The 27,447-nt window shown below is 35.0% G+C and overlaps 1 protein-coding gene across 8 annotated transcripts in view; it reads right to left on the bottom strand.

The window, feature by feature from the left end:
- Window positions 1-281: 281 nt before the first annotated feature.
- Window positions 282-27,447, bottom strand: part of LOC580398 (dedicator of cytokinesis protein 1) — an 83,251-nt gene continuing 56,085 nt past the window's right edge. For 2 of the 8 annotated variants that reach the window (XM_030986317.1, XM_030986318.1), the window contains exons 39-51: window positions 27,340-27,424; window positions 26,565-26,651; window positions 25,477-25,653; window positions 24,364-24,447; window positions 23,743-23,874; window positions 22,167-22,339; window positions 19,959-20,012; window positions 15,072-15,252; window positions 11,780-11,803; window positions 7,412-7,450; window positions 5,159-5,252; window positions 4,029-4,204; window positions 282-1,593 (exon numbers count right to left, since the gene is read on the bottom strand). In XM_030986317.1, coding sequence (XP_030842177.1) covers window positions 1,465-1,593; window positions 4,029-4,204; window positions 5,159-5,252; window positions 7,412-7,450; window positions 11,780-11,803; window positions 15,072-15,252; window positions 19,959-20,012; window positions 22,167-22,339; window positions 23,743-23,874; window positions 24,364-24,447; window positions 25,477-25,653; window positions 26,565-26,651; window positions 27,340-27,424 — 1,435 coding nt within the window. In that variant the 3' untranslated portion in view covers window positions 282-1,464. Of the gene's footprint in view, window positions 1,594-4,028; window positions 4,205-5,158; window positions 5,253-7,411; window positions 7,451-11,779; window positions 11,804-15,071; window positions 15,253-17,530; window positions 18,756-19,958; window positions 20,013-22,166; window positions 22,340-23,742; window positions 23,875-24,363; window positions 24,448-25,476; window positions 25,654-26,564; window positions 26,652-27,339; window positions 27,425-27,447 lie in introns of those variants that run through there. The other 6 variants (XM_030986321.1, XM_030986319.1, XM_030986322.1 and 3 more) reach the window with 6 other exon arrangements.

Raw genomic sequence — 27,447 nt, 5'->3', positions numbered from 1 at the left:
ACCATTTTACATACTCAGATTTCAATGTAAACAAAAGAGACAATATTCCTCAGATTGGAACTAAAAAAAAGTAAACCCAGATAACAAAGAATAAAGTCTGATGATGAGAGGTTACCATTTGATTTAAAGGTAATGCAACATTTTGAGAAATTTTGAACATTGGATGGATAGTAGTTCTTTAAAATTTTGATATATGTGGATGCCCCTGTGGATGTATTGTAAGCCCTAGAAAATTTAGCCTCTAAAATACTTCTGCTTTCGAATGGAATAATCAAAATTTACCGGTGCTCCCTGTAAATTTCAAATAGCGCCTAAGGCCATTCCATTGTAGCTGCGACCATGAAAATCTCAGAATATGCAGTTCTGATATATAATGTCCAAACGGGAATAGTAACTCGGTCGATTGCAGTCCAGAAAACATTGTTTTAAAGCTAAAGTAATATCAGTCTTGGGAGGAAGCTATACAACATAAAGAGTTTATTATTTACAATTTCATCACTTAAGACTCGATTTCAACCGCGCCAACGATCATTGAATATTATAAAATGGCATATGCTCCCAATATGTTCAACTGAACTAAATTCATGACCCCATACCAAAACTTTGTATTATCTTGAAGCACCAAAGATTCTACAATGAGAAATGATACATTCATCATCTGCCAAAGGGCATGTAAAACAGACAATTTGACAATAGGAGGGGGAAAAGAAAAAAAAGTAGATTGTACATTTTAACTTGCTGCAGAGATACATTCAATGAGAGATGAAGTCATTTTCACTGAAATGTCTAGCAATTAATGACCCCATTTGTACAGGCAAAAAACAAAATATTTGGTAATATTCCATGCGTTTCCTAGTAACCCTGACGACAAGACAGTGGGCCTGTTGTTTTATATATCTTGTTTTCATTTGTGTTTGGATTGCATGATATTCATGCAAGCATTAATTGCAAGAATGCTAAGAGGAAAGTGCTGCTTATACATCTAAATGAAATAAAAGACAAGCTCTTTGTAACACATCTGGAGCACTTGATCCCAGTTCCAGTAATTGATAGTAGAAAGAGAAGTAAATGTGGAATTTTCATTCTCAAAATTTGCTCCTACAGGTGTATAAACAAAAAAGAGTAAAAATATCAAATTTGTTGTTTCTCTAAATTTCGGATATGCTAAGATAAATCGTATGTTTAAAATGAGATAGATCACATCACATTACATAGACTTAATGATCTGCCGTCTCCAAACAGATATTAGGATATCTTCTTATAAAAACAGACAATGTCTAAAATCATGACCCTTTATGTGTTCCATTGATCACTCACAAAAGGATTACGTATTATAGAGAGCCTTGCTGGCAGGGGAAAGGAAACATTTAACAAACAAAACAAACAGATTAGTTTTGCATCGGATCAGTAGTACACAATATCTTGGCAGCAAATTGTAATGTAGATATTTATATTGTCTAGCTGTCAGGGTTTCTCTGGAGGTTCATTGGTTAAGGACTCCTGTATGTGTTCTGAAGATTGTGGGCCTTTCCTGCTGATTGGAGGTGTGTTGTTCAACGATCCTTTGATGGGTAGCGGAGGGGGTGCCTGATCCTAAAAACAAAACACAAGTGACTCATTACAAACTGACAATGCAACATTGTATTGAAGGGGGTTACTGGTCCTAAAAACAAAACAGAAGTGACTCATTACGAAATGACATTGCAGGATTGTTTTACACAAGATATTACTAATTCAACATTAATTAAAACATGACCTAAAAGTAAATGTTGTTAGAGTATACAGTGCGAGTCAAATAAAAGTTTACACCTAGAATATTGCTAATTATTCTAAAAATCATCTATGAACAGTGAATTATTATACATCTTATGAAAGAGAGTTTTATCCCAAATCATTTAGTACCATTTTTGTGTAGTATGTGTTCACGCTTGGATGGCCAGGAGACATTGTTTAAGAGAGTGCAAAAATCAACTTGCGCCAAACGGCGTATGTGATGTCTGAATAAAATTTGGGATTTGGGTATTAAAGGCTAAGTCCACTACAAAAATAATTTGCTTTTAATAGATGCAGAAAAACAAGAGAAACAGAGCAAACAAAATCTGAGTAAAATCAGATAAATAATAAGGAAGTGATGATTTTTTTTGTTAAAGTATGAAAAACTATGGAATTAAGAATATCACTACACAAATTGCTAATTTGGTTATCAGTTTGTGACGTTGTTGCCTCACTATTTATCGATTGCTTTATATATTTTTATCCTATTAATTTTCCTTCTTATCCCCAAAAATTTGATTTCCCCATGCATTTGCCCAGGTTATATGATTTTTATCATGTTATATGATTTGTATCATATTGCATCATGGCCTTCTAATTGTTTTATAAGGTCATGGTTGTGTGCGAAAGTGTGCGAATCAGTAATGATAAATTTCATATCACCAAAATCGTCTACTATTCAACTTTGCTGCTCCCCATTGGGGATGTTTTTATTTAAGACACACTCTTACAGAGCACACCATCCAAACAAAACCCAAGAGAGGGAAACTGCTCCTTTGTCAATGACTGAAAATTCTTGCGCAGTCGTTAAAACAGCTGAATGTTCTCATTAAGATGCACATAATCAGAAGGCGGTGACTCTCATTGGATCAAAGAAAGAATCAGGTCGACTGTCCATCCGTAATAGGTCCATGGTTTGTCTGATTTTTCTGCTTCTATTGAAAGTTATTTATTTTTGGACTGGACTTGCCCCTTAATTCGGTCTATGCAGATCCAAATAACATCCCTAACAAAATTAATCATGCCGAACATATCAAATATCAAATGTCAAAGAACTTTTGCGCGCGTGTGTATTTGTGTGTGACTTTGCTGATGCAAAAAGCATATGCAATGCATCTCATTTGATACATTCAATTCTTTCTCTAACTTGAATAATTTTGTGCGAGTCGATTTTTGCACTCTCGCAAACAATGCCTCCTGTTCATTCAAGCGTGAACACATACCACACAAAAATGATACCAAACAATTCAGAATATAACACTCTTTAAACATGTACCTTTCGTTCATGGCTAACTTTTAAAATAAATGACAATTTTTTTTAGTGTAATTTTTTTTTACTGACACAGTATTGTGAACGACTGTAGGTAGATCACATCTCCCTGGCTCTTCTCGAAAATTGTGGGGGAAAATAGAATAGTACTAATAATAGAGTATTTACGATGCACAAACTCATGGTGCTCATGGTGCAAAAGAAAGTAAGAACATGAAAATACTCAACAGTGAGACAAGTTGTTAGAAATAACAAGCAGATGTACTGGCAAGAAATTTTAAAACGAAGAGTTTTGAGGGCATTTAAAAAACAATCTACACTTGAAATATTACAAATGTCTCTTCCTGATCTAGTCAACTAATGAAACAAAAGCAGGTAGACAGCCATGCTCATTTTTTTCTCCAAATGCACTGTATCATATATCCCACACAATGAGTGATTTCAAGTTTGGTGTTAGTGTTAGTGTTTAGAGCAGTCAAGAGCGGAGAATTTGCTGATGAAATTAAGAGCCCGATACCGATATCAAAATCGATAGTTTAACACCAGCCGTGACATCACCACATACAGTGTACTTGATTTTACGACCATGATTTAAAAATAGTACATCAAAACTAAAGATATCATGAAAAGTACAGAATAAATCTACACCTATTTCTCTGGTCTTAGAAAATAACTAATTTTACACGAAAGAATATAGGAATTACGTGTTTCACATATTTTTATTTGATCGTCAGACAATAAATTGGCGTCGTTCGTGCGTTGAATGTGTGCGGGTACAACACTAACACCGAACTGGAAATCAACATTTGCCTAATCCCTAGGGGCTAGTATTAGTGAATAGGACATTTGTACGTAAAATATTAACACCAGCCACAAAGGTCGATTCAGCAGACGACAATTTTGCAAAATCGATAACCAGCCTTAAACACCAAACTTGAAATCACTCATTGTCACGAGGCAATCTAGGCAAGGAGTTAGGCCTTACCTTGTCCTTGAGTGACGTGAGAGCAACAGGGAATCCCGCTGGCTTAGGAGGAGGATTGTTTTGATCGATGACCTCTGTATGACTGAAGTCACCGCTGGACTGCTTAGGGGGTAATTTAGGGGGTGCATCACTGTCCCCATCTGATGACTGTAGAGATGACGTGGATGAGGACTGGTCTGTCGACAAAGAGAGGATCAAAAACATATAAGAGATCATTGCTTATTTAGGATTCTGAATCACACAAAGATTTTTGGTCTTGTGAGTCTCTATGCTTAATCATGCAATGCATATTCATTGCTCTAATAGATGTGCATTTATTGTTTGTTTTTTTCTCTTGTTTTTCTGCATCTATTAAATGCAAATTGTTTTTGGAGTGGACTTGCCCTTTTAAACTACAAACATATACATATTCTTCACTCTAAGAGTTGTTTTTTCCTTACTGAGACACATGAACTTTTATAAAGGGCTTCTAATACTACTGACATACATAGCCATTGTATCATACGTCTCTAGACTTACTTACTTATGAAATGTATCTTTGTTATAATGAGTTCTGCACTTCCACATGACATAAATTACAGACATACTATGATGGGAATCTATAATGGGTTTCTATAGTTGGTTTCTGTAATGGTTTTCTATAATGCGTCTCCATACTGGTCACATCTACATTATGTTGTTATAATGGGATTGTATACATACTCATATCATGCATATTCATAGCCCTAATGGGTTGTTATGATTACTTACAGGTGTATGATATGTATTTTTTGTTATATTGAGTTCTACATTTTCATAAGACATAACTTACTGACATACTATGATGGGAGTCTGTAATAGGAGTCTGTAATGGGTTTCTATAATGGGTTTTCTTACTGGTCACATTTACATATGTTGTTACAATCAGATTTTATACTTACTCATAGCATGCATATTCATTGCCCTAATGGGTTGTTGTGATTACTCATGATATGTATCTTGTGTTATATCGAGTTCTACACTTCCACAGGACATAACTTACTGACATACCATGATGAAAGTCTGTAATGGGTTTCTATAATGGGTTTCTATAATGGGTTTCCTTACTGGTCACATTAACATATGTTGTTACAATCAGATTTTATACTTACTTATAGCATGCATAGTCATTGCTCTAATGGGTCTTTGCATGGGAACATGGTTGGCTTTCTTCATATCCTTCCTCAGCGGCCTTGCACTAGAAAGCTATAATAAGTCACAGAGAGACAATGAGAAATGAAACAAGTCATAAATATGCATCAGTATAAGTTTCTCTGATTAAAAGAGGTACCTGTACACTTCTCTCTCATCTTAATTTTCAATTCGTCTGATCAGACGCTCGCTCTGAAGACACCGTCACTAAACCTTGCTCTTAACCCACGTTTTCTTACATTTTCCATGACCCATGAAGTCACATACACCTTTTCCATAATGGTGAAAAGCAGATGGATCTTTTTTTTTGTATTTTAGTTATTAATCTATTTTTAAATTGAGAACACCTTGACAGATCACTCTTATTACCCATTAGCATGACGAATATCGCCTGAGAAATCTTTGGCAAATGGACCTCCTGCTTTCACACATGATGAAGTACAAACAGACACACATGCATTTGATGCAGACGGAGATAGCTTTAGATTACCATGCAAAATTGTCACATTTTAATTAAAACAAACAAGTGTAATATACCCTAATGTGAGGTGCAAAACCATGCAATTGAAGTGACTACAGTGAAAAGGAACACAGTCATAATGTGTACTAACTGTGTAAAAACTATTTACACTAAAAAATATCTACTTCTTACGTATAATACATCGTAATCCATTTATGTAAGACACACTCAATGATAAAAGAAGCAATGCACGTACAAATTCCACAAATGTGAACTGAAAAAAAATTACCTAAGAAAAATAAATATCTCACTCTCAAATTTAAGTTGGTAGGTTGGCATTCCAAAAATATGCAGTGTGTTTATACAGTTCTTAAACAGATTTGTATATTTTTCAGGTGCATAGTACGTGTATGTGTGGCTCAAAATTGAGACTAGACATAAAACATGCAAACATAACAGGCATGGCAGACCAAAAGACAAATGCAAAGGTTGTGGTGACACCTCCATCTTACTCCCGATGATCCAATTTTTACTCATCAAATTATCCTTGAGTTTATAGTTGATATTTGTGTCTTTACCCATATCAAAATATGATTATGAAACAACTGAAAATAAATAGTTCTCTACCTACAGTTTTTTACTCATATTCTATACCTTCAGCATAAAGGACATTGCATACTACAAAAAAAATGTCTGTTCAGGCCCCCCCCCCAAACCCGCCCCCAAAAAGGGGGGAATTTAAAACATTGATTTAAAAAATACTCAACTGAAATGGTCTATATATTAGAACAGAGCAAGTTTTAAAGAGAGCCTAAGATAAAATAGGTTTGTAATTACCATCACAGGTAAAGTGAAATTAACTACGGAAAGTGAGAAACATTAGAGATGTTCCTAATATAAATCATATGTCCACATATTCGGAAGAACACCAAGGTTTCTAAAAATAAAATCAATGATGAAATAGGTAATAACCACCAAAGGCTGATATTGATTAGAGAAACATCAGAGATGTTCCTAGTATGAACCTGTAAATGTCTATACATTCCATAGAACTCAAAATTTTAAGGAGCGAATCTTTGACATTAATGGATTTTTAATTAGCACCAGAGGCATACATTTACGTCAGATATTAAAGTAAGGAAAAGATAATATCTATCTTTTTTCCACAAATTAACAACAATTTAAATGTCTGAATATGTCTCAAAGAATGGGGTCTTCTGGTCCATTGTTTCAAAGCCAACAAAATTTCAAAAGAAATTAATTGGAACACAAAAATAACGGGTGAAAACAAAGCAAATCTACTAAAACAGACCTGCCCATTAAAAAGTACCTATTAAAAATCATAAAATAACCCTGTTACATAGTGAAAAGAAATAATAGTTCCTAGGTTCCCATTCATTGAAATAGTAGAAAAGCAAATCATTTTTTGAATAAAAAGCTATATTGTTTCATGCTGCACAAAAAAAGTAACATGTAATTAATTTAATCTTTCTGTAATTGCATTCTTAACATATTTCCAACAGAAAATAATATCTTCAAATTTGTTCTTTTTAGCACACTATTTGTTAAAGATTGTATGAGAAGTGTGGTAATACAGCATCTTCACTTCATAAAACATGATGATTCTTCATAAAATAATATCGAACTAATAAAAATTATATTACCAAAGGAAGTAAAACAAATCTACAAATCAAAGTGATGATGTAATTTTTAAAAAATAGGATTATAAAAATTATGCCATTGGATAATTTACCGAGCTTGACGACTTCCTACGTCTACATAGAGAAAAACCCTGAAAAAAGGCATCAAAAGATTGGACAAAAACGTTTAGAAAACTGTTATCTCATTCACGCATAATAAAAATGATGAGATATTCTTTTAGTAGATGAATATCATTCTTTCAGCTGTTTTAAAGAAATGTTGTATGTACAGATAGTTTTATAACTAAACATATAACTTGGCAAAAAGGATCTCTTTAATGACACCTTACAATATCCAAGCTCTTCTGCTGTTTTTGCAATGTTTAAGTACTAATTTTTCATTTTTGTTGTATGTTTAAGAGAATGGTACGCACATGCAGTCTGGACACATTTACATATTCATATGGCAAAGATTGACACCAGTACCATTTATTTACAGGGAATACATTATTTAAAATACAAACATAGGCATGCATTCAAATAAGTTTTGCAATGACATTTAACAATACATTAAACTTTTCGTGCAAAAAATGATCGCATATCAATAAAGACGTAAAATAACAAAGGCACAAAAGAAATGCTTCACAATCTATCTTAACAGAGAGTTTAATATCATATGTGTAGCAGTGTCAACCCCTTTAAGAGTAGATGAAACATATCAGTAGTTGTTTCAGGGGGATTCCCCTCCACTAGTCTCCATTTCAGGCAATCCATCACCAAGTGCAGACTATTTCATATCAAATAATCTCTAAAATTATGGATTTTGTGGATTCAATCATATCTAGTTGAATGGTAAAGATGATGATAATTAATGATTATGATAATGATGATGATGATGAAGATGAAGATGATGATGATGATGATGATGATGAGATAATGATGATGAAGATGATGATGATGATGATGTCAATTATGACAATGATGACAACGATGGCAATGATGACGGTGATGAAGATTACGATGATGAAGATGAAGATGATGATGATGATGTCAATGATGAAAATGATGACAACGATGACAATGATGACGGTGATGAAGATTATGATGATGATGAGATATTGATGATGATAATGATTGATGATGGGGATGATAATGATTGATAATGATGTCAATGATGATGCTGATGGCAATGAAAACATTCTTAATCCTGATAACAGTGACAGCAGACAGTTGTAATGTACATGTAACGATTGTGCAAATAAAAATAATATTTTCATTGTAACAATGATAGAGATGGTTATATTGATGAGAAACAACAGTTCTTATGGCTATGATGATGCTGGTGCTGCTGCTGCTGCTGCTGCTGCTGCTGCTGATGATGATGCTGTTGATGATGATGATGATGATGATGATGATAATGATGAAGATGATGATAATGATGAAGATGATGATGAATTCTGATCTTAATGCAAACTATGATGAATTAGTTATGATGATAATAAGGAAACACAAAGCAATGACTAAAAGAATTGATGAAAACTCATGAAATCATTAAATGAATATTTTTACCATTATTATTAACAGCACAGATCCTGTAAATCTTTAACATGGATCTGGACTGTCACTATTATGCTTTAAATGGTCTTTAAGCCCTCCACATGTTTTTCTGCCATTCTAATCAAATTCAAATTCAATTCACAGAAGTACAACAGAAAATTTGACTAAATTTCAATTCCCACCGACTGACTTGCATCTGCAACCACCGACACTGTTTCTCTTATAACATACACCCCTAAAAATCAATGTCTTAATTTGATATTCCTTTTCTATCTTCTTTAGTTGATGATAGTGCATATTACCCAGCTAGGACATATTTGACTATCAAAGGCTTTTTTAAAACTACAACAGTACAACAAGCATATCTAGTTATATGTGAATTGAAACGATATGAAATTAAAGAGAAGTTTGAGTTCTGGGAAGAAGTAAAAAATAATTTGAGAGCGTTATCATTGTATAATGGAAGTGTGGAAGAACATCAGATAAAAAAGTTCCCTGAAAAGCATAGCTCTTCAAATGCCTTAATATTCTAAATATGGCATTTAACATCATAAAAATTGGGACAGATTTTTATGCCACATGTTTGTGTAGTCCCGTATACATCTTTTGGAGTACAGTGCTTGTAACTTGCAGTACCAACCAGTACTTATATGCTAGTTGATCATTTTTCTGATCGACTCCACAAAGTTTCTTTTACAATGCAATCACATGACCAGAACTCAACTTTATCTTTAAATTAAATTAAATGAAGTCAAATATTTATTAAAATGCTGGAAGAATGAATGATGTATCAACTTTGTTAAAATTCAAAAAAATAAATAACCAACTGAAAATCAAAGGCATGCAAAAGGAAACATCTGTCCACAAGATGCAAAGGAATCATGATAATGATATTCAGAAAATGAAGAAAGAAAAGAACTGACAAAGAGATAGAAGGAGTTAAAGAGAAAACTATATTGGTACTAAAAGAGCTATAGCTAGACAGCACTAAATTTCATAGAAATAATGCAATTTGCAAGAAGCTTTGCTAGCATAGTTTTCATTGGGGACCCAAGTTTAACGGCTCGCATCGTTAATATTGAACTTCTTTAGATAAGCCTGGCATCATTCTCAAGACCATAAGAGCACTTCAAGCATATTGGTATAAACATACAATTCATCATGTTGTTTGGGTTTCTATTGGCTGGTATTCATTTTATAAAATACTCAGTATAAAATACTTTTTTACACCTTTGAACACATGTCCTTGGCTACTAATCATTTGCCCATTTAATAGATATTTGGGCAAAATAAAACAAATTTGATATGACTTGATGAACACATTACTTTCTCATATCACCATCTGTGTCTGTACAGTATGTCAGTTTTTCCCCAACCTTAACATTTTGGTTGTACAGGTAGATCACACCTTTTGAAAGAACTAAAACTAAGTTCATGTAAATGCTTTTTAAGTTACCTACACCTTGAAAAATAAAAAATAAAATACTAAACTTTTAAACAAAATTGTTAAGTATTTTTTTTTTTTTTTTTTTTTTTTTTTTTGGGGGGGGGGGGTCTAGGATTGGGAACATACATATCATTTACTGAGGGCAAAAAGGGTTTTAGACTCTGTGGAAACTAATATGATTTAATGCCCTTCTACCACTAAGTACATAAATCATATTCTAAATCCTTTGCAAAGTAAAATGCATGCAGGCCAAAACATTTGATCTCATGAGGCAAAATGATTAGCAAAACCATTTTTATACCCAGTTTATCCTTCGATTAAATCAACATCTATACCTTTCTTTAATACACTTCTGACAATATGTCTGTATACATGTAGATGTTGCTCTTTACATCTATCAGCTTATTGCTTTTATTGATTTTTGAACTTCCAGAATCATCAGTTCAAATGAATAATTTTAAAGAATGGATTTTATAAGAAAAACAATAGCCACAGCATGATTCACACAAGGTTTCACAAAGTCATACAGTACAAATACACTTTCTTAGGCAACACAGTTGTTGCATGCACATGCAAAATAACAATATAATTGACAAACATAGGTTTTCATTATGTTTTCATGCAGCCTTTCGCTTCCTAAACAGCTATTTCTTCACATCCAATTGTTGAATTTTCTCAAGATATTTGTCAGATCCTGCTGGAGATTTTTGTTGGTACCTGAAACAATTTCTCAACATGTTTTTCATGCATTATATCTAATTTTTTATACTGGATAGCTCAATTTTTTTCATATCATCTCTCCAAAAGCATTGCACTCATAAAAATACTTCTACATTAACAGATGGCATTCAGGAATCTTGCTATTTAGACACTATTTTCTACAACCATCCATTGCACAAGCAAGATGCAAGCAGAGAAAGAGATACACACTCTAAGAGAGGGGAAGTCAGAGTGACAGAGAGGGAGAAAGACAGACAGAAAGCCAGATACAGAGAGGGAGACAGGCAATCAGAAAGCCAGATACAGAAAGAGAGAGAGAGAGAGAGAGAGAGAGAGAGAGAGAGGGAGAGAGAGAGAGGGAGAGAGAGAGAAAGAGAAAGAGAAAGAGAGAAAAAGTCAGAGATACAGAGAGGGAGAAAGACAGACAGAAAGCCAGATACAGAGAGGGAGACAGGCAGGCAGAAAGTCAGAGAGAGAGAGAGAGAGAGAGGGGGGGGGGAGAGAGAAAGAGAAAGAGAGAAAAAGTCAGAGATACAGAGAGGGAGAAAGACAGACAGAAAGTCAGAGAAAGAGAGAGAGAGAAAGAGTGAGAAGAAAAAAAGAGAGATGGGGGGGGGGGGGGGTGGGGGAGAAAGGGAGGAAGAGAGAGAGAGAGAGAGAGAGAAAGTCTGAGATACAGAGACAGAGAGAAAGAAGGGGGGAGAGGCCCACTACCAAGCAATAGTTGAAGGCTGTGTGTTTACATAGAGTATAGTACCTGTTGGAAGAGTGGCATGTAGCTCTATATAAGACAAGGGAAGACAAGACGAGACAAGAAATATCCAATCAATATCAAAAAGATTTAAATAAGAGCTAAATCTCTGAGATAGTATACTACAAGCAGTAATCTTCCAGGATTATTTCCCTCGCATTTCATATTTTACCACTCTAGTGAGTGAAAAGGTGAGTGAAGACTAACAGATATCTTTTACAGCTTGTGGTCTCTCTTCTTTTTCGTTCAAAAATAGACTACATGATCATCCATTATTGTCCTGCATGGCCATATCTTGTGCAAGTATTGATACACTGGAAGGCCTTTTGAGAAAATATTCTCCTATAAATCTTGTATATTCAAAAGTTCAAATTCTTCAATTGCTATTGTGACAATAAATACACAGGATGGTCTATTAAAATTCTAAACTTTCAAAATCTGTTTTTGTGATGCATGCATATTATCCAGATAATTCAGACAGTCAAACAAATGGATTTGAATTTTAAAAAAAAATCATTATTATTACCTGAAATGCATCTATTCTACACAAAACCTTCAAATACAAACATCAAGCATTTTTGTGGTATGCAGGTGTGTGTATATATAATCTTTGGCAAGCAATAAACAATACAGATTTTTTTTTTTTTTTAATACAAGAAGAGTGGGGTCAAAAAGAGGCCAGGAAAAATATATGACATTGAAATAAATATCTCAAAAGAAGGTGGGCTGGTAAGCTTGTACCAATGGTGGAGAATTACAGGTCCCAGGTTTGGTGATGTGTCTAGCTTAATAAACTTTGTACAGGCTGTATTTCGTACTTCACCAAAAATAACAAATAATCTCAACTTTTAGAAATCGTATTTCAGGATGAAATTCCTAGTTTCATTGCCTAGGACAAACAACGTTCCCACTGAAGAAAAAAAAAATTCACATTGGATCTACCTATTTCAGTTTCATTTAAAAGAATAGTTTTTCTCATCCATATTACATACTGGGTCAATTTTTTTGGCAAGATTCAAGCACAATGCAATATCTAACATTCCAACAAAAACTCAATGTAATACAGTGTACGCAGAAATTATAAGTATGAAACGTGTATGGCCTCATTTGTGCTAGTAACTTTATATATACCTATTGGTAAGTGGCATACCAGACAATGCAAAGTGCAATTTGTTCCACATTTATTTTTCCTACTACATAATATCGAGTGCAAGGCTAGGAAAAAGGATAAGATTGCAGTCTTTAACCATATATAGCCCAGGGGCTATATGGAGGAATGGAGTGTGCATTCTAACAAAAAGCAACAACAACAACAAAACTTTTAAAAAATTCAAGATTTTCAGATTGGAAAAAAGGAGCTTCCAAAGGTTCAATGATTTAAAATCATCAATGTATCCAACTTTTTACCAAGAATTTAACATTTCAACGGCCATAGCATCTCAATTCAGTGTAGAGCTTCAGCAAGCAATCACATCAAACATTAGAGATACAACCTACACTAATAATAATTCAGATATATCCATTCTAATATTCTTCACTTTGGCATCGTACACAAACACTAGGCATAGGGGGAGTGGAAGGGGAGGGGGAGGTCGGGAGGGGGAGGTCGGGAGGGGGGAGGTCGGGAGGGGGGAGGTCGGGAGGGGGGAGGTCGGGAGGGGGGAGGTCGGGAGGGGGGAGGTCGGGAGGGGGGAGGTCGGGAGGGGGGAGGTCGGGAGGGGGGAGGTCGGGAGGGGGGAGGTCGGGAGGGGGGAGGTCGGGAGGGGGGAGGTCGGGAGGGGGGAGGTCGGGAGGGGGGAGGTCGGGAGGGGGGAGGTCGGGAGGGGAGGTCGGGAGGGGGGAGGTCGGGAGAGGGAAGGCCGGAAGAGGGGGGACTACATGAGGTGTCAAGGCCAATTCACAAAAGAGGAGTGGAGAGTTTTTATGGGGTAGGGGGTATGACTATATAGGCAATTGGGCATGTACATGTATCCATCTTCATATTTTGTTTATTTAATTTAAAATATTTGGAAGTCCCTGAATATCTAATTTCAAACATATTGTGCCAAACCGCATTTATGCAATCTTCAAAGAGCAATATGAAGAAATCTATTTTGTTTTAATCCTATAGTTTAGTTGATAGCAAAGGATACAAAAGATGCAGGATACAACATGTAAGAGCTGCAATTCCTTTCTCAGAAATCCACTTTGCATTCTAATCTAGACCTAGCATAACTCATGTTAGTAAAGTCTTACAGCTTTATGAATTTTTGAACAGCAAGTGTGAGCCCCACCATAGCTTACACTTTAAAAGAAATGACACTAAAGAGAGAAAGACAAGAAGAATTTGCTTTAAGAAATCAGAAGGTTTTACAAATTTTAATAACATCCTATTCACCTAAGAGAAAAATTAGTGAACACTATCACCTATGGATGACATGAGGGATGAAAATAAAATTCCACCAAAACTAAAGAAAATATACTATTTATTCTGTTGTTTATGACATGTTTACATCAAAATATAATTATCTGTCTTTCTACCTATCTCTGTTCAAAGTAGATCTCATTATCTAACAATCTCTCTTGTCTATTAACCAAACTATCTGTCAATATTCTGTCTATGTCTCTGTCTACAGGTCCTAGTATATCATACTATGTATACACCTGACTGTCTTTATATCCATCTCCCTACCATTCGTTCATGTCTATCTACCGGTATGTATTCATATGTGTGTCTCTGTGTCCTTACATCTTTTTGTGAATATATCTGTCACTAACTTCAACATTAACATCATTAGAGAGTTTCAAGTCCAACTTGAAGTCCTACCTTCTTAGCACTGAAAGGGCATATGACACTCATTCAGACTCCTATTTCTTATCTACTTTTCCTAGTGCATCTCGGAATAAAAGTTTTAGACAGATGGTGCAATACAAAAACCTATGATATTATTATTTGTCTGTCTATGTTTCTTCATGTCTGTTTGTCTGTCTGTTTACTAAGCTGCCTATCTGTCTGTCTATTTGTCCTTCTGCTCCTCTAGATATTTTCTGTCTGTCTGTCTGAGTGTTTATGGGCCTTCCCATCTATCTACCTACACTCCATTTCTCCATCCCTCCGTCTATCTCGCGCTTCCATCCAGGATAATAGGTGTAAGAGTTTCCTTAGATGTTGTTGTCATGAAACCAAGGTCCTCTGTTGATATCTAAATTTGTTTGTGTTTGTGTTTGTCTGTCTGTGTGTCAGGTGTCTGTATATCTGTCTGTTTGCTTTTCGTCTCTCTATCTATGTACAGTCATTTCATGCCACCATCTATCTCACCTTTTCATCCAAGATGATTGGTTTAGGCGTCTCCTTGGATGGCGTCGTTACCATGGAGCCCAGGTCCTCCGTTGATAGATCCCTGCTATTCCGATGTATCTTAGCCGGAGAGTTTCTGCTTGGGCTACCCTGTCCCTTGCTATTGTGCCTGTCTGATGACTTGCTGGATATACTCTGGTTACTGGGAAGAGATGGCATAGAACAGAGAGAAAAGAGTTGGATTAAACTGGTTCTTTTCTTTTAATCTGTGTTTAATTCCACCTCAGACAAGTGCTGTATGGTTCAAGACACTGAAACACATCAAGAATATCTCATTTAATTTGGCTGAAGCTTTTATCTGAATCAGTTTACTGCTTTTTGTCTGAAAGGCCTTATCTCATTCTGTTTTCTCCACAAACTTCCAGTCTTGACTATCATTGTCCACTAACATCAATGATAGCAATTAATTCTTTACTTTTATTTTGTTTTATTTGTATTATTTCATTGCAATCGTTTCCATTGAAACAGTACAGGACAAAAGAAAATTACTTGCTAGCTTTAACACATATGAATTTCTTTGAAATCATACTTAGTAGTTGTATTTATCCTTGGCTTCACTCTGGCTATCTATTTATTTTGAAAGTGAAATCTGAATCTGAAAGGAACTAACAGTGAATTGAGAAAACAAACTAGCTTTAGATGGTAAGTTTGCTACATTCATTTACCAGCGTGCTCTTTCACGCTTGGACATACATGTAGTTTTTGTTAAAGCCATATCAGAGAACTGTCATGACAAGTGTCACACGAATGAGGAAATACATGTAGTACTGAATCAGGGTTCTTGTTGTTCAAAGGAAGACGAAAGCTTACGCAGCACCCAATGTTGCAAACATTTCATATGGATGGGTTACCTAGATGCAAACTTTCATCTTTAATCAATTACAAGACTTCATTAGAGCTATATCTCTGTATTCTACATTGTACAGTCAAACCTGTCTATAGCGACCCCCCAAGGGAAACACAAAAAGTGGTCTTTGTAGACAGGTGGCCTTTGTAAACTGGTTCCTTTAGTACATGTTTCAATGAGAAACCATTTTAAAGGGAAACAACAAATGTGGTCCTTGTAGACAGGTGGTCTTTGTAGACAGGTGGTCACTAAAGCAGGTTTGACTGTATCTAACTACATGTTTTGGTGTCTTGGTGTCTAGCCCAGTCTCCATCATTTACATTCCTACTATTCTACATCTAGCTGAGCAATGAGAGCTTTTGCTGAAGATGTTTAAGAAAGGCGATAAATCCTATAAACTGCCCCTACCATAGGATTTAAAAAACAACTAGGCTAAAAAGACACAGGAATTTGTGCCAAACATATTTAAAGTAGTACAGTAGAGTCCATTTTCACGCAATTCATTTTGAGACCTGATACTTGCTGTTGGAGAGCTTCAAGAAAAAATCACAGCATTCCATTCTTAGCATTTGTGAATGATATATGGAAATACACACATACTCCAATGTTGAATAAAAAGCAGTTATGAGAAAAATTAAAAATCTGTTGCTTTACTAACATGAAGCGAATTGAAACTGACATAATATACAACAACATATTCATTTGCAGAATATCAAGACTCAAAGTAACAATATACATTGTTACATGCAATAAATGGTACATGGATTGGCTGGTGAAACATCTAGAGACATCGTGTAAACACTGTGATGTAATACAGTGTACTGGCTTGTACAACGAATAGGAAAAAAACAATAAGTCATGATGTGTTTACACTCATCAATGGACATACAATCAAAAGGAAGTGATGTTAGACAAAACCGTTATGAATAAATATAGAAGTACATGTAAGAATTAATGGTGGATGATCAAATGACTTCCCATTATGGCTTGATAGATCATAGAAAAGTCAATCTGAATCAACTAATGTACCCGCTGATGTTAGGCATCTATAGTTAAAATTAAAGTGTAAAACACACCATTTGATAGCGAATGAATAGTGACTTGAATGAAAAGTAGACTGCACACACACACACTCACACACTCACACACACTCACAGCCCAATATATGAAATGAGGCCAATTCAGTTAAAGCCCCACTGTCCTAATTGTAGCTACTTGCTCCCTCTATATAGAAAACTTCCCCAATCGGTGCATGTTGGTCCCCCATGATCCTCTATTTCTTATGTTATTTGAGAGATGAGTTGATGAGACAGGCACCTGTCAGTGACCTCGCTGTGTGGTCTAATCCCTCCTAGCCACACTAGTGTTGATAAGCTTTAAGCACTCCCAAATACCATTGATGAGAAGACATAAACAAATCATGTGGTTTATAACAAGAAAATGCTTTAAATGTCTGCTTCAAAGAATCCAAGCTCAGAGATCGATCAAAGTCAATCTATCTTGAAACTTTGACAAAATGTGTTTTGATTAATGATCCTCTTCACATACAAATCATTATTAAAAATGGATATTATTGTTCATCAAGCCAGCTTTACTGCACAGATTTCCAAAACAGCAAATGTTATACACACAAAATGGAATGAAAATAGATGACTTCACGGAACCCACTAACATTTGAAGCAACATTCTTTGTTTCCTAATTGAAGCATTCAAAGGAATGGCGAACAAGCCTTGCATTCAAATCAACATTAATACTATGAAGCGATTTGTTATTTATTTTACTTTAAACCCTGACTAAATGTATTATACATTTTATGCTCAGTGTTTTCATTGGAATAAGATATTAAAATGTACTTAGTATTCACTAAAAGCAGCGTAAGGTCGGCTTCACTCTGTATATCCTCATTTTAGGAAACCTATACACATTCCATACACTTCCCTCTCTATGCACTAGGAAGGTACTGTACATTAAATCTCATTCAGCTTGTTTCTAGGTCTAATCAAAGAACCTGCCGTAGAATTATATTCTTTCTACTCTCACCCTTCCTTCATTTCTATAATTCAAGCCTAATATTTGTACATGTATTAGTGCTGCATCCCTCTATTCTGTACTTGTTGTATGATCATACTTACGGCAAAGAGTATTGCCGAATAAGTCTAGGCTGTATGTTTAGATTTCTGATAGATAGAAACAATTTGAAAAAAAATCATCAGAATTTACCCTTTATACATAGAAGAATGATAAACAATGTAAATTCAAGAAATGGTTATCAGTAGCTAGATAATCTCCTAATCTTAAAAAAACAAATCTATTAGATTTACATGTATGTCAAATTTGTTCCTTTATTTTTCAACTTCTAATGTTTATGTACAACAGTAAAGAAATTAAGATGAAAAGACTAGACAACACCTCTTTACTACATACTACACTTACTCAACAAGAATATAATAGACATGGCACAATGATGTCAGTTACTCTTATGTTACTTCTAAAAATGATTTAAGGTAGGGATAAAATAAGCGATGTTGAGAATAAAAAACATAATTGTACTATCTGAGTGCGATCAACTGTAAAGTGATTTTTTTTTCTTTGAATACCACATAAAAATGTTATTGCTTTTGAAGAATAAATGGGATCAAAATAGCGGAACAAATAAATTGTTGCTCATTTATGTTTCAATTTGGTGAAAATATGAAGCCATCATGAGAAATGAAACGCCTGATCTATCTTTCAAGGAGGGTCACATACTTACGACATTGATAATTGTCTTTTAAGCCACGGTTGGGAACTGAGATTTCTGATAGAAAAGTGTGAAGATATTTGCATAAGAAGAGCATTCGCTATAAGATAAGTTAATTGCTTACTCAGAGGGTTTGTTTCTCCCCCTCTTCCTTTCTCTTTCTCTTTATTGGTTTCCTCCTATATCATTGTCACACTCTCTTTCTCTCTCTCTCTGTCTGTGTGTGTGTCTCTTTCTCTCTCTCTCTATGATATATTGTACCCCCTCTCCCTTTCTCTATCCTTCTTAGATTGACTTCATTTAATATAAATCTCTTACATTCATTTTATAGATAATGATATCATGCAAGTATAATGATAAAATAGTTAATCATGAATACCTTGTATCTACTACCCTCAGATGATTATATCTATAATCATCCTGTGTTAGTACTCCATTATTCATATTTGAAAAATCAATGAATGTATAAATATGAGTACCAGAAATGTACATACAGGCATAAATAAATCATATAAATCATCAACTCCCTTTACTCCTGAAGAAACAACATTCTTGACCAGAAGTAATTTGGGATGATGAAGTTAATATCACTGCAATCATGCACTATGAAACAGGCACATCATATATGTATTAATCTGTAAATATGGATGCTATATGTATGAACATCAAGATGGGTGATAGATATACCAAAATATGAAATTAAAAGGAGTCTGTGATAAATGAAGACCAACACCCAATATGGAGAGTTACAGAAATGACAATCTTTAGACTAAAGACTGTGGTTCAAATAACCACTGCCCATAATTTCCAGATACCATTATATTTATAACAAAAGAATTTGAGACCAATTGTTTCCACCATCAAAAATGCCAGATGACTAGTTCGGACAATTGGCATAAGAATGACATTGACAGTAGCTGAAGCATTTTCAATAAAAAAAAAAAACCTAACGTCCTACATGGATTTAGACAAGAAATTATGTATAGCATCTTCAATATTTCTGTTTTCAAAGGGTGAAAGAAAAAAATGAAGAACCTTTGACGTGATATCATAATAAGTCTTCTGAACCTTATCACTTTATCTCCTTTCATCGTCTTATGCCATATTCCACTAAACCTTAAACGATTAATGTTGGTCCTTTAGGAGGTGTGTAGTGCCTTGTTAACATGACTCTTACAGCTAGTGATCTATTAATTGATTATGAGTGTGTGACGCATACTATATCCCTCTATCAAGAATCGGCAGTGAGAAAATACTTACGAAAGTGAGCGATGTTTATTGGACAGCTTCTGAGGAACACTTAGGTAGCTGTTACTATTTAAAAGAAACAATGCATGCATTACAGCTAAGGTTTAATACCAAGCACAGGTAGCCAATGTATAGCTGCTGCTAAGTGGAAACAAACATTAGCTGTTCAAATCTGCTTTCCTTGCAAAGTTAGGGGCATTTTACAACACACATGTTTGATAAATGTAAGGAGAATCACAGGATTCAAGGAAACAGAGATTGACGAGACAAAGAGCAAATATACTTTTGCAAGTGTGAGCAAGTTTTGGTATATTGTAGGATTGTGCGCACACTGTTTATACATACAAGTACATAACTTATTTTTAACACCAGACAATTTTATATTTTGTATTAATACACACAAAGATCTGGGGCAGAAATCAAGCTTCAGGGGGCATACATGTGCATAACAGTGACAATTTTTTGGTATTTTTGACATCAGAAATAGAGACCACATTTGCCCCTTGTTTCTTTGTGAACCATTACAAACAGAGACACGTGGCACAAACATATCAAATCCATGCAGCCAGGTTAGGAAGACTGTCAATAATTCAGAGTGTCACATACAGTTGAAAGCCACAGATAACAGAATGTGATATAAGACTTGAGATTTCAAGTCGTCTTTACTTCTTGTTTATGCCATGACGACATTTCAAATTTCTTTTCTTTTTCTACCTGTTCAGTCTTGTCTGTTCTTGTTCTTGTTCTAAGTAGAAAGTGTTGTTGTTTTTTTCTGATGAACTCTGTACAGAGTTTCCAAAAAGGAATAAATTTATGAAGAGCATTGTCCACACTTTCAGAGCTCTTTTGGAGGTTTTCAGGATTTGAATTTAACTTCATTATTATTGTTATATCTTCTTTGCTCTAATGATGATTTACTCCAATAAAAAAATATTCAGATTGCCTTCACTTTGAGAATGTTAAGTATGAACAAATGTAGTATTTGGATGAAGCAGGTATAGTTACTAGAAAACTAAACCAAAAAGCTCAGACTTTGTCATGTGACATTCACTGATTTGTGACACCTGTGAAATGACAGCATACTGCTGCATACCATTCTAAGAGAATGTGCTGGGACCACCAAAAAAATAAATTTCTCTTCCATTCACAAAATGTGGGTGAGGCTATAGAGTGGTGAAGTGTGACGTCATAAAAAATCTAATTTTAGAATTTCTCAATTTTTTCTTCATTTTCCGAAAGAGCATCATAAATAATGTCTAAATGTCGAAAACCAATTGAATATGTTAAATATTGGCAGAGATATGACCATCTGAATTAATATATTTCATATATGAACTCAGTGTTATATGCTCTGGCTCCTAATGGTTAGGAGCCAGAGCATACATGTATAACACTTGAGTTTCCATAGGCAATTTTTTTTATTCAGATGGTCATATCTCTGCCAATACAACATATTCAATTGGTTTTCAACAAGTTGAACATTATTTGTGATGCTCTTTCAGAAAATGAAGAAAAATTGAGAAATTCTAGAAATAGATTTTTATGACGTCACAGCTTCGGTACTCTATTGTTTCCTTCGTGCAAGATGAACCAAAATAAAGGTCGAAGAGGACATGATGTGGTTCATGCTTGGAATATCCATTCAAAACACAACCTCTCACAGGGATTACACAAACACTTACATGGTAAAGAGGGAACTCACACCAGAGCAAACAAAGGAAGACAATTTTGAAATACAACTATACTTTTTGCATCTTTATCACAGTCATAATTACAGCAAATAATAATAATAATACTTTTACATTTAACAACTAAATTATTCATACCGTTACCAAATCTTGTAATTTGTGAAGTATGTGAACAAATAATTTGTCCCGATTTATATCTCTTGAGAATGTGTCATATTAAAGCTGACAACTATAATAATTCAACAAAGGCTCTAATTCAACCAGTCTACCTTTAATTCTTGAGTTACGAAAAATACAAAAAACATCAATTTACAAGGTGTATGAATAATTCAGTTGGTAACTGTATATATTCTAGCAAATCAGAACTGCAAAAAGAAACAAAAAAACAGATGTATTATACTTGATAGTACAAAGCTCCCCTCAGAGAAGCATTATACATGGACTGGGCAAACATGCAAAGCCATTAGAGTTTGACAACCTTCCCATTTATCTCTTCCCCAAATCAAAGAATAGAACAGAAACGCAGACTTACTCCCTCTCTGGATTAGAGATGATGCTGCTCCGAGAACCCTGTGTGTCCGACGATGTTGATGACGTCGACATGGACGACAGAGGGCGCCCTGAGTATGTCTGACCTCTCGAGTGCCTTCTAGCAAAAGACTGGATCAACTTGTCATTAGGCGTCAGCGCAAAGTGCTCGATCAACTGAACATTTTGAAAGGTTGAGGGAAGATAAACGCAAGAAAATAAACATTTCTGTTACAAATGCATTTAACATTGGTGAGCAAAAGTATTTGAAATAGAAAGCCCTTTCCCCAGCTTTTTAAACATGGTTTCACAGAAACTACGCATAAGCTAAGCAAAGAACACAAAAATATAGGCTACTATTTATTTCAAATGAATGACATATGCAAGATATGAAATGATCACAGTTGAAGGCATAAATGACAGAGACACTTTACTCGTAGTTTCTAAAACACAATGTCTCTTTTGGGTTATATAATACGTGAAACTATAGAGCTTGGAAGACACTGAATGTTTCAAAGAACTGCTTAAACTGTTGAATAGTAATCTTGAGATAACTTGTGATAAAACCCATGAAAGGCATTGTTTAACAATGTTAAATCCGAGATGCATGGCCCTACGTGTCATCAGTGTCTGTGATGTGGTGTAATATTGAAGCCCTAAACAAAATTCGCTTCAAAATGATCATGAAGTGCCTCAAAAAAGTTAAAATCTTTGAGTGACCAGTTTTACCATATTCATTTTCCCCAATAGACTGTAGTGTTATGAAAACCGTTAGGAAAACGCAAAATTTGATTTCAATTTCCAATCATAAATATCTTGATAATAAGAGAGGCGATCGGCTTGTAAAAGTTATAGGGTTCCTGAATGATTTAAAGGTTTATAATTATCATTGCAGCACGAGCTAAATCCAGGATTTTGTTTCAGAATCAGAGACAAAGTTACACAATCCCTTTAATAATACTTTGTTCTTTTATAGCGCATTTCATTGCTGTTGACATACCAATGCGATTTACAATATATATCAATAAAATATAACAAGATCATAAAAGGTAGATGAGTAGACAGAAGCATATATAGAAGACAATGAAGTTCTTATAGAGAGAAAAATTATTACATCATTTATCCTTAAGTAATATAGACATGCTAATTTAAAAAGATGAGTTTTGAGTTTTGAGTTTAGATAAGAATGTTTCAGTATTGGGTATACAATGTAGGGAGTTTGGGAGAGAATTCAATATGAGAGGCGCCATATGCCTTTGTTCTGCCTCTCTTAGCTACAAGGAGGTTTTGAGATGCAGAACGGAAGGAGGATACTTGACAATCATCCATCCAATATCGATATCATCCAATACCGGTATGATGGCTCAGTCAGTAGAGCGTCCGCCTCACAACCGGGAGGTCGTGGGTTCGAACCCCGGCCGCGTCATACCAAAAGACGTTAAAAGATGGGAGTTGTTGCTACCTTGTTTGGCGTTCAACAATAAGGGATAGAGCTACATCGCTGCTCAGTGGCTGCCGGGTTCACGATCAATTGGAGTGGACTTTAAAAGATTATTATTACTATTATTATCATGTCCTACCTTCTTGCCATAACGCTCTTCAACGATCTGTCTTCGTTTTTGGTACTGATCTTCCATCTTTCGTTGGAAGGGTCCGAGGTCTTCAGACATCTTGTTTCTGTGTAACGTCAGACCCAGCTCTACCAGCGGGATCTGAACATAAACAAAATATGTGTAAGGTTGGCAAGTGTAACACACATCACAAGAGATAATGACAGAAAATATATATATATTTATTTCAGACCGAAGTATTATTTATAAACCCAAACATGAACTTCCAAATGTTAACCTTTGAAATAACTTAAGTGTTGATTCAGTAAAAAAATATTGCCCGCCATTTGATGTACAGATTTAGAAAGGAACCATTGGGGCCCTCTTATGCAGGGGAAATTTGATTAGATCAAACTTGATTTAAACTTAGTAAACTTTTTTCCCTTTGTTTTACAGCATATTTGTACATTAGTATTTTATGCGATATGAAAAATGAAGAAAAAAAAGCTTTTATAGAGTGTGTACTGATGCAAATATCCAATCTTTACAAAGAGGTAACAATATGGATGTTTCAGTAAAAGCAGCCCAACTGTAAGTCCTTTCTACAGAGAATGTCTGTATAGCAGTTTTGCTTTGAAATCTACAAATTACCTGTTCAGCAAAGAGCTCCTTGAGTCTTGATATATGGATAGCATCTTCAGGATGTTGAGCTACATAGTCCTCCACACAGAAAGCCTGCAAGAAAACACATGAACAGCAACTATTATCTAATATTTCTGTATGACTTCTCCTGCAGTAATAGTGTGTATGATAGTTGGACAAAAAAAACTGTGGATCAAGTTTCAAACAAGCTGATCATTCTTTATCATCCTCTTAAGAATAATTTTTGAAAGTCATAGAGGTTTTTGGAATATATCAAATAACAGTCATGAATTTTGCTTCTAAGTTTCTACTGTTTACCATAAGATGGCATCACAGTTGCATGACTACTTACAATTTGAGTGATAGAGTCTCAACCAAACTTTTTCATACTTCATGAAAACAATATTTTTCTCAATTTAAAATACACTTGATAAGATATCATAAATAGAAATTGAATAATTTATTTATTTTTATTTATTTATTTATTCAATTTCCAGGTACATGTAGCAATGACAACGCAGAGCATATAACATGAAAGAGTTACAAGACAGTGAAAATGCCACCAGCGGATGCCTGAGGATTACCTAAAAGAATTTCCATTCTGTCATGAGGTTCTCCTCGCCTGCTGATGTTACATGTTAATAGTTTTAAGAAGTAACGGTAAAATATCATAATATACCAGAATTCAAGTACATCCATCAAGCATAATACTGAATTTCTAACATAGGTCATCAACTATGAATTCCTATGATTTTAGTGACACTGTCATTTCTACATTAAAAGGATCTGGTAACTTTGTCTTAGATCCTTTCAAAAAATCCTTGATTTAGACCATGCTGCAATGATAGTTATAAACCTTTAGGTCAGTCAGGAACCCCATGAGTTTTACAACCCAGTCGCCTGTCTGATTATCAAGATATTTATGATTAAAAACGAGTATGGTAAAACCGGTCACTCACAGGTTTTTACTTTTTTGAGGCACTTCTTGATCATTTTGAAGCGCAATTTTTGTAGGGCTTCACTATAACACCATATCACAGACACTGATAACACGTAGGGCCGTGCATCTCAGATTTAACATTGTTAAACGTTCCCTTTAAAAAAATATTCAAAAATTCTCACCCTCTCGTACATGACCGGTCCGCCCATGACGGCCGAATCAATGACACCATTGAGCTGGAGACTCAGAGGGTTGATGGGAAGGTTCGGATCTTCTTCATGCTGGATGATTAGCGCCCTCAACTTACGATTTACGTCTTCCATGTTCTCAATGGCATTCTGGATAGGGCTCAATTCCTCCTGTTTGTCAAATGAGTCAAATGTAGTCATAAAGCATTGTTGTAGAAGTATAAATGATAATTCTCTCAAATAACGAAACACTCATATTGTATGTTATACGAAAACATACATTTACGTTGACATCACTGTTCATGAAATCATTTTTCATTTTAAATATTTGAAATTTTACATCAGATAGTGTTTAATATTTTCACAAATATATTTTTCAAAAGGCAGAAAATTATGAGGGCGACATTTTCTGCTGAGAACAAAAATATTATTAACTTACAAGAATTTCCTTTTACAATTTTCAATTTTTCTTTTCTCAACAGAAGATATATATATCACAATCAATGGCTTATCCTGTTTGTATCATATCTAGATATAACAAGGATTCATGTTTATACAGTTAAACCTGCTTTAGTGACCACCTGTATAGAAAGACCACCTGTCTACAAAGACCACATTTTTGTTTTCCTTGAAAGTGGTTCCTCATTGAAACATGTATTAAAAGAACCTGTAAATGGAGACCACCTGCCTATAAAGACCACTTTTCTTGTCTCCCTTGGGTGGTCTTTATAGACAGATTTTGCTGTAATACATTTGAACATTTCAACTAATGATAAACATTAAACCCTAAACTTACTCAACCAATGCAGGCAACTAATGCATGATGGTCTGCACATCGATATTTGCGCAGTAGTTTTAAAGACCGTCAACACTACTTGGCCAGAAGGGATTAGACCACACAGCGAGGTCACTGACGGGTGGCTATCTCATTAACTCAGCTCTCAACTGATATAAGAAAAAGAGGATCATGGGGGACCAACAGGCACCAATTGGGGAAGTTTTTTTTATAGAGGGAGCAAGTAGCTACAAGTAGGACAGTGGGGCTTTAAGACAAGATAAGATAAGATGGGAGTTGAACTTACCGTACATGATTCCACCACCTCAAACCATCTCAGATTACCAGGTAGCTTGTACTCTGTGGTGAAATGAGTCCTCTCAATCCACATAGTCTGTCAAACAAGAATCATAAGAGGACGCAAAATTACATTAATTAACTGCTCCATGAATTTTGCAAATGGATGTTGTAGAACGGGGGGAGGCGCGATGGCTTGGTGGTAGAGAATAGTCCTGTAACCTGGAGGTCCTTCGTTCAAAACCTAGACAACGCTCGTGCCCTTTGGTAAGGCATTAATCCTCATTACCAAGTCCCTTGGAGAGGATTTCGAGCCGTCGGTCCCCTGATTGATTACTTGCAAGCATATACATGCTTTCTTAGCAGTCAGGTACAACAATCATCATCAAACAAATGTTTCCAAATGGATGCTGTAGAACACTATACAAATGGCTCAATTATACATAAGACTGTCAAATATTTATTGATACTAAATTGTTGCTTCAATGCTAAGACTAAATTGGTGAGAGAATAGAAAGATGCAACTTCAAACTCAACACCTTAAGACTGTGTTCAAGAAATTATACATATTCATTACAATAGTACTTTAAAACCAATGCATCTGGTAATATTGAAGGAGATAAGAATATTGTTTTAAGGGGAAAATAAGTTTCACACAAGAGTGTGGACAATATGAACATTCTTGAGCCTGAATGATTTGACCTCCATAATCTCAGCTGGACAACTTAAAAAGCACTCGAATAAGACAATTCATGCAAAACAAAATGTTGACTTATATGACCCACCTTGAACTCATTTTCTCTGTCTTTCTGTTCTTTGTGAAACGGTCTTGAGTAGGTGAACTTCTGCACTTCATTTACAGAGTAGTAGCTGGAAAGAAAGGGTGAAGTTAT

This window comes from Strongylocentrotus purpuratus, unplaced genomic scaffold (assembly GCF_000002235.5).
Source record: "Strongylocentrotus purpuratus isolate Spur 01 unplaced genomic scaffold, Spur_5.0 spur5_scaffold_15, whole genome shotgun sequence".
In the NCBI taxonomy this organism is placed as follows: Eukaryota; Metazoa; Echinodermata; class Echinoidea; order Camarodonta; family Strongylocentrotidae; genus Strongylocentrotus; species Strongylocentrotus purpuratus.
The sequence above is the reverse complement of the archived record's forward strand: the minus strand, read 5'-3'. Positions and strand labels throughout refer to the sequence as shown.